Source organism: Sinocyclocheilus grahami, unplaced genomic scaffold (assembly GCF_001515645.1).
Source record: "Sinocyclocheilus grahami isolate Dianchi unplaced genomic scaffold, SAMN03320097.WGS_v1.1 scaffold1053.1, whole genome shotgun sequence".
NCBI classification, from domain to species: Eukaryota; Metazoa; Chordata; class Actinopteri; order Cypriniformes; family Cyprinidae; genus Sinocyclocheilus; species Sinocyclocheilus grahami.
The window spans coordinates 679194-687680 of record NW_015506232.1 but is presented as its reverse complement, the minus strand read 5'-3'; the positions used below and the strand labels follow the sequence as shown (position 1 = coordinate 687680).

The 8487-nt window shown below is 43.1% G+C and overlaps 2 protein-coding genes across 2 annotated transcripts in view; both read left to right on the top strand.

Moving 5' to 3' along the window:
• Nucleotides 1-2863, top strand: part of LOC107566169 (collagen alpha-1(XV) chain-like) — a 26015-nt gene extending 23152 nt beyond the window's left edge. The window contains exon 3 of the mRNA XM_016251547.1: nt 2798-2863. Coding sequence (XP_016107033.1) covers nt 2798-2863 — 66 coding nt within the window. The remainder of the gene's footprint in view (nt 1-2797) is intronic.
• A 339-nt stretch (nt 2864-3202) lies between these two features.
• LOC107566168 (collagen alpha-1(XV) chain-like) overlaps nt 3203-8487 on the top strand; it is a 56643-nt gene continuing 51358 nt past the window's right edge. Inside the window, exons 1-3 of the mRNA XM_016251546.1 lie at nt 3203-3209; nt 5166-5713; nt 6205-6750. Of these exons, the coding sequence (XP_016107032.1) occupies nt 3203-3209; nt 5166-5713; nt 6205-6750 (1101 nt within the window). The remainder of the gene's footprint in view (nt 3210-5165; nt 5714-6204; nt 6751-8487) is intronic.

Sequence of the window (8487 nt, the reverse complement as noted above, 5' to 3'; positions counted from 1 at the left end):
CTGTGAATGTTTGTGAGTAAACCTAGCGTTCCCATGATGCTCTGCATGCGACACACCTGTGCTACTTCCAGTCTGTGTTTCACAGCGGCGTGTGTGTGTTTGCCAGGCGCTCAGTGTGATAATGACCCACGCTTTCCTCCGCTACAGCCGTTTATTACTCGTAACGGCACAGTCTGCACCAATCAGGCTTTCAGTGAGTGATTTCTGATTATTCCAGAGCACAGCAGACGTCTCCAGTCACAGTCCATGAGCCGTTGTGTTTGAAGAACCGCTCGAATGTTTCCCAAAATCTGAGTCTCATTTGTGGTTCTCAAAAGAAAATGCCATTGATTTCCATTGGCACTGTTGATTCAGACCACTAAACAACCAGCCAGAAGAAACTCATTTTCTGAGAAACGACATATTTCACAGTGACGTATTTAAGGATCTGAGTGACATTTAGTGTTGGTTTTCTGTGAACATGCGGTGATGAATTATCCAGCTCTGCTCTCTCAGTGAAAGCGCTGGACAGTCTGGAACCACAGACATGCCGCTCTGCTTGCTTATGTGCTGCTGGTAGAAATGAAAGCTGTGTGTTTGTTCTTTAGCTTGGTGCTGAAATCTGTAGCGCAGTGTGTGATTCAGCTGATATTACAGGATCTGTGAAGACTGACAGCAAAGATCTGTGGCACTTTAATAGACTACAATACAATGAGATATAGTTTAGTTAATTCAGCTTTCATCAAGTTTAATTAAATATAGCATGAAACTGTTCAAATGTTTGGAGTCAGTAAGAATTTGTTTTGTATACTTTTATCTAAGGATGCATTAAATTGATCAGAAGTGACAGTAAGGACATTTATAATGTTACAAAACATTTCTGTTTCAAATAAATGCTGTTCTTTTGAACTTCTTGTGCTCAGTGGAATATTATTCACATTCTACACATTCTACTCATTTATTTAGTCTTGGTTAAGCATTTGGTGCTCCGATCCAGTCGCTCCGCTGCTGTTCTGGTGTATGAGCTCATGAATAAAGCGAGGCCTTTCCGTCATGTAGGTCGTCTCCTCTGAGGCTCATGGGAGTGTCTATAGATTGAGTTTAACACTCCTCCCTGTGCCGCACAATCTGCCAAATTCAAGACCTCATTTTGGACGACTGAGATCCCTTCATTCTGCTGCATCTGCTCATTTTCTCCCTAAAAACACTTCATCCACGAGCTTAGACAGATGAGGAGCTGCGCAGTCAGCGATGACCTTCACGCTCGCGCTGTACTTCTACGTTTAGCCGAGGGTCTGTTTCTGAATCCGTGTTTCATCGTCACGCTTGCTTCATCACTAACAAACAGCACAGCGGTCACTTCCATGGACCTCAGTGGTTTTCTCTCATGTTCCTCATGACCTCAGCCCACCGAGAGCCAGTAACTCAAACCTTCAGGTGTTACCCAGAAGCCTTTGATTGTCCAGTCTTCATCTGGTCTGGAGTGAACCTCTCTGCTCCGAGAAATACACGCCGTTCCCAAACGTCTTCATACTGGCGAAGTTGCACAACAGACTGCTGAAATCGTATTATCGGGCACATCTATGGAGAATTCATGAAGGGACAAGTGTGCACATGGAAATAAATAATAACAGATTACTGATCATTGAGTGTGTTTTCATGCATAACAAAACACTGACCTACATGATGACACATTATCGGGTTATTACGCTTAGGTGATTAGGTTATTATCACTGTAAGACTGTGCTTGTGAACGTATTCACTGATGTAAACAAGTCTCCAAACTCATGCATGCTTTCATGCATATAAAGATGTAAATAAACGTTGGTAAGTCTTTACCTGAAACCTTTATATTTAATGCATTATAAAAGAATTTAATGCATGAATTATGCCTTGTAATGCAGCTTATAAATTATCCATTGTATGAATAATTGTAACTGCAGTTTTTATGAAAAACTCAAGGTGTTAGTAAAACTTTTAAATGCACGCCATTGTGCCTATTATTTACTCTTTCTAAAAGGTCAATTCTGCGTGAAATTAATACATGTTACTGGTTTTAGTGTGAATGACTTATCGGTGAATACATTTATTTATTTAGACAATGTGTTATTAATTAAAATTGCGTTCATTCCAGTCTTCAGCGTTCACTTTTCACAATCCAGTCAACAGCCGAGTTCTGTCTATGCATTTCACTTGGAAACACTCAACTCTCACAATAATGTCTTGTTTGAATGACTGCATCAGGTGTCTCTGTTCACTTTTGACAACCACTTAACAGCAGGTGATATCTCACTGTTCTCACTGCTGTATAAAGCTGTGTTGGAGTCCTGATCCTGAGCTTGATGGGAATCTTGGGTTTATTAAGTCGGCGTCTCCTTGCGATAGCCTCTGATCAACGTCACAGGATAATTGGTGTAGCTGACTAATAACATGAAGCATATTTATGAGTGAAGCTGCGTCGGATCATATATATGTCGATTATATATCACTCGTTAGTGAGCGTAACTGCTGAAGCTGGATTTGGCGTCTGCGTAGACTCTTATCGCCAGGTTTCTGACTTCACAATCTCCTCATTGGTTTTATTTACTCAGCTGCATCAGATCGTGTGCATAAACACTCACACTGGTTGATATGACTCATGAATTGGTTTTTGGCCTGCTTTATATATCATGTAAAAGAAAACATTGGGAGATTCCTTTCCTTCGGGATCTGAAGTCTGAAGCTCACCGAGCTGAACTGTCATTAGTATATGAGCATAAACTCTTCATTCCGCCGTTGAGCTGTTGTGTGAGTGCTAAGATGGCATGTCTTGCTGTAGTGTGCCATTGAAGAGCCAGTGGTCCAGATCTCCAGCACTAACCCCTTTCAGATGATGGGCCGGTAACAGAGCGGCTGATTGTTTGTGCTTCTCCTGCGCTCTAATCAAGGCCATGTGTGCACTTCAGTTCTGATCTGGCTCAGTTCGGTGTGCTCGGCTGATTTGGTTACATGTAAATGAAGCTAAAGTGTGATCCACCGTGGTACAGTAGTTCTGGCAGACGCTGCTGTTTTAGTTTCTCATCTGTGAGGGAAACAATCAGATCTTTTCTGAAAACAGCAGCCGATTGAAGTGAAGCTGTAGGAGCTGCAGGGATGCCTGGAGGCAGTTTACAGCCCCGGATCAAATGTGTGCGCTAATAAAACTGCAGAACCGCTCGCCGGATCTCAGCACATGAACAGGAAAATGCATGGTGTGATTATAAAGACTTTTATTGTGGCATGAAGTATTAGCAGGACCGAGACTGTAAAGAAATACTAGAGAAGGAAAGTGTGCTTATAATAAAGTCTTTTGTTTTGTAAAGCATGCATTGTGAAGTCTGTGGATGGAATTCAAACATTTCAACATTGATAATAATCAGAAATGTTTGTTGAGCAGCAGATCAGCATATTATACTGATTTCTGAAGATCATGTGACACTGAAGACTGGAGGAATGATGCTGAAAATACAGCTGCGCATCACAGAAATACATTACAGTTTAACACATATTCACACAGAAAACAGCTAATAATATTTCACTGATCAAATAAATGCAGCCTTGATGAGCAGAAGAGGCCTTTTCCAAAACATGAAAATATCTTACCAACCCCAAATATAATAATAAAATAATTATATAGATAGATAGTTTTTAAAAATATTTTATATATCTGTTTCAGAAAAATAATGTCATTAATAAGATAATTTTTCTGTCTGTTGTCAAAAGAGGTTGTCATGTGAAATGCTAATAGATATTAACACATTCCATTTTTAATCAGATGTAACTATTTGATATTTATAATGAGATGATTTTGCCCTAGAATTGAGCTAAAACAAGCACCTCAACTCAGCATTTTCACTGATTACGATTATTATTATTATTGGTGTACATGTTTCCACTCATCCGTGTGTCTCAGAATGACCTAGAACGGCTCTGTTCAGTGAACGTGATTTAACCAAGTGCAAAATGCTCCTGGATCAACATTACAGTCCACAAATATAGACTTAACCCAATCCCAACCCCTAAACTTAACCCTACACATAATTTATTCCTAATATCAGAGGGAAATGATAGCTGATTAACAAGGGTGTAGAAACACCTAACTCTGATCGTAAGCCTAAAACTGAGATTTCCTGAGGTTATCTCTCAATTCTGATTGGTTGATTGGAATGTTGTTCCAGGATCAACAAGGATGTTAAAGGGGTCATCGGATGCGACATGCACTTTTACAAGTTGTTTGAACTGAAATGTGTGTTGGCAGTGTGTGTACACAACCACCCTACAATGATAAAAATCCCCCCAGTGCTTTTTTAAAATCACGATAAATGATAACCCCTTTCTCAGATCAAGCTGCTCTCAGATTGTTGGCTGTGTGATGTCACACAGACCCAGGCCCCTCCCACGATTGTTGATTGACACTGGAGTTTTACCTTAGCTCCGCCCTGAGTGAGCTGTCATCAGTCCGCCATTGTTTCGCCGCCGGAGCAGATGTAGACAAGAATGACTCCTGAGAGATTGAGATGTTCTGTTGCTGGATGTAATAATGAACAGCAGTCGTCATTTACTCCCGACATCTGAGCCGCTGAAGACGCAGTGGATTACATTGTTTCTGAAGAGAATGCTCCCCGATCTACATAAATGTGTCTATGTTCGCGAGAATCATTCGTGATCCAGCTTCACCAACAGAAGTCAGTGTAAAGTTTTTAATGAATCTTTGCAAATCGCCTTTCCTAGTAATATGCTAGTTAGCAAGTTCCATGACGAATGTGGCTAAAGTTTACAGTCTCATTAGGATGGCTCGTCACCCCACGGAAGAGAGGGGCAGGGTCAGCAGAGCTCATTAGCATTTAAAGGGACATGCACCAAAACATCTCGCTGTGAACAGAGCTGTTTTTGACAGGGTAAAAAGGGTGTTGTTTTACACTACCATTGAGAAATTTTAACCAAAGTATTTTATAGACTTTTCATTAAGAGCCTAAAGAATCATACCAACTTGTGGAAAATGGGCATCCGATGACCCCTTTAATCCAGGAACATGTTGTACTTGGTGAAATCACGTTCACCAGGGATAGGGTTAGGTCTATGTTTTTGGACAATAATATTGATATCTTGCATCCCGGCGTCCGGCTGTGTCCGGACGCGTTTACTGACTCTGTTCTCCGTCTGTGCAGAGCGGGACTCAAGCGCTCAGCTGGACCTCACCGAGCTCATCGGCGTTCCTCTGCCGCCATCTGTGTCCTTCGTCACGGGCCTGGAGGGCTTCCCGGCATATAGATTTGGTCCGGACGCTAACGTGGGCCGACTGACGCGCTCCTTCATCCCCGACCCGTTCTACCATGACTTCTCCATCGTGGTGACGGCCAGACCCAGCTCTCGGCACGGAGGAGTGCTGTTCGCCGTCACAGACGCGCTGCAGAAGATCATCCATCTGGGAGTGTCTCTGGCGCCGGTGGAGGACGGGTCCCAGCGCGTGGTTATGTACTACACCGAGCCCGGGGCCGCGCACACACAGGAGGCGGCTTCATTCAAGATGGGCGATCTGACGGGCCGCTGGGCGCGCTTCACGCTGGCTGTACAAGGGGAGGAGGTGAAGCTGTACATGGACTGTGAGGAGCAGCACCGCGTGGCCTTCCGCAGGAGTCCAGACCCACTCACCTTCCAGCCCAGCTCCGGCATCTTCATAGGGAGCGCCGGGGGAACCAGGCTGGAGCGCTTCCTGGTGAGTGTTAGGGATGGGCGATATGGGCTTTAAAATATATCACGGTATTTCTGGTATTTATTGCGATAACGATATCAATGACGATAATTTAGGGAATCCTGTTTCTTAGAGAAAATAATTATCTTTCCTATTTTTACCCAAAACAGGGTGTTGTGAGCGTTACTGAGTACACGCATAATGTAATGACTGTTTAATTCACACAGAGCTGTTTTTGACAGGGTAAAAAGGGTGTTGTTTTACACTACCATTGAGAAATTTTAACCAAAGTATTTTATAGACTTTTCATTAAGAGCCTAAAGAATCATACCAACTTGTGGAAAATGGGCATCCGATGACCCCTTTAATCCAGGAACATGTTGTACTTGGTGAAATCACGTTCACCAGGGATAGGGTTAGGTCTATGTTTTTGGACAATAATATTGATATCTTGCATCCCGGCGTCCGGCTGTGTCCGGACGCGTTTACTGACTCTGTTCTCCGTCTGTGCAGAGCGGGACTCAAGCGCTCAGCTGGACCTCACCGAGCTCATCGGCGTTCCTCTGCCGCCATCTGTGTCCTTCGTCACGGGCCTGGAGGGCTTCCCGGCATATAGATTTGGTCCGGACGCTAACGTGGGCCGACTGACGCGCTCCTTCATCCCCGACCCGTTCTACCATGACTTCTCCATCGTGGTGACGGCCAGACCCAGCTCTCGGCACGGAGGAGTGCTGTTCGCCGTCACAGACGCGCTGCAGAAGATCATCCATCTGGGAGTGTCTCTGGCGCCGGTGGAGGACGGGTCCCAGCGCGTGGTTATGTACTACACCGAGCCCGGGGCCGCGCACACACAGGAGGCGGCTTCATTCAAGATGGGCGATCTGACGGGCCGCTGGGCGCGCTTCACGCTGGCTGTACAAGGGGAGGAGGTGAAGCTGTACATGGACTGTGAGGAGCAGCACCGCGTGGCCTTCCGCAGGAGTCCAGACCCACTCACCTTCCAGCCCAGCTCCGGCATCTTCATAGGGAGCGCCGGGGGAACCAGGCTGGAGCGCTTCCTGGTGAGTGTTAGGGATGGGCGATATGGGCTTTAAAATATATCACGGTATTTCTGGTATTTATTGCGATAACGATATCAATGACGATAATTTAGGGAATCCTGTTTCTTAGAGAAAATAATTATCTTTCCTATTTTTACCCAAAACAGGGTGTTGTGAGCGTTACTGAGTACACGCATAATGTAATGACTGTTTAATTCACACTGGAAGCCAGAGGGCACTCTTGCGCAGAAACTACACATATGCATCGCAGAAGTAATGTCACTGTCGACACTCCATGAAATCCCTAATATGGACAAAGTATCCAGTTATAGCTGAATAAAATGCACAACGGAGATGGAGAAATTTGGTCACAAAAATAAGTTATTTCAACCAGGGTTCGGCTCAGACCTATTTTTTGTCGCACTGTACAGTACAGCCCTGACCAAACCAGTTCCAGATTGTAAAAGTGATCAACTCCTCCTCAATTTCACATCCGCCTTGCACCATGTCTCCCACACTGTCGCACACAGAAATATGTCATCAAATAGTAATATCGCGGGAAGACTTATTCTTATTGTGGGGAGAATTCTTACTGGTCAATCGTAAACGATAAGATATCGCCCTTCCCTAGTGAGTGTCACTGTTTTCTCACGCATGTCTGCAGTAGCGATGATACGTTCAACACGGAAGCTCTGAAGCTTGTATAAAAAAAAACACACATTTCACATTGAAGCACTGTATCGGAGCAGGCCCGATTCTACGGGGGAGCTAGAAGGTGCTAAGCACCCTCAAACGAAATCAATAGCACTCTCAGTTAAAGCTGTAATAATGGCATTTTATTGCAGATTTGGCAAACTATCCAGGGCTGCGTTTCCCAAAAGCATCGTAAGCTTAAGTTGATTGTAGCTCCATTGGTTTCAATGGGTCTATGATGTACTTAAGCTTACGATGCTTATGGGAAACGCAGCCCAGTGCGTTATGGTTTGCTAATTTCTATTTCAATTTGTTTTTGCAGCGTTGAGCAATGTAGCCAATCACAGACATATCTGTCGATATCTTGAATCAGAGGTGTTCAAGTTAGAATCCTCTCACCACGACAGTTTTTTAAATCGGAATTTATATATTAAGATCAAATTAACTTTGGCAATGAAATAACAGTCTAAGGACTGAGGCAGAGGTAAAATAGACAGATCACAGATTTAATTTATGAATTTATGCTTGATTTATTTGAATAATTTTAGTGGCAGTACACTGACACAAATGAATGACTTTGACAATGACCATTATTTATAAACAATAAAAATAAAACAAAGAATCATTTGTAGAACCAGATGTGAAGCCAGCGGCTGTAATAGAGCACTGCACTGTGGAAGGCGTTATTCATTTTTATAACGCTTCACTACAGGATATGAACAATCCAGTTTGATGTTTCCCTTACTAGTACTAGTAAAATAACTAGTACCTTTTCCAGTTTTCTAGATATTTTTCTTACATGTACTAGCTGATCAACAATCACATGTACAAGCTACTAACAAGCTACTAAATGAACAATTATTCAATTATTATTATTAAATTGAACATTTGCAGCTTAATTCACGTGATGTGTGTACAGCTAGGCATCTTTGGTTTCCTCTTTTTGTGTCATTTAGATGGTAAATGTGTGCCTTTTTATCTTTTGAATCACTTATCAAAAGTTGCTAAAGTTTTTTTTAGAAATAGCTAAATTTGTTGCTAGGTGCTTTTGGAAGAAAAAGTTGC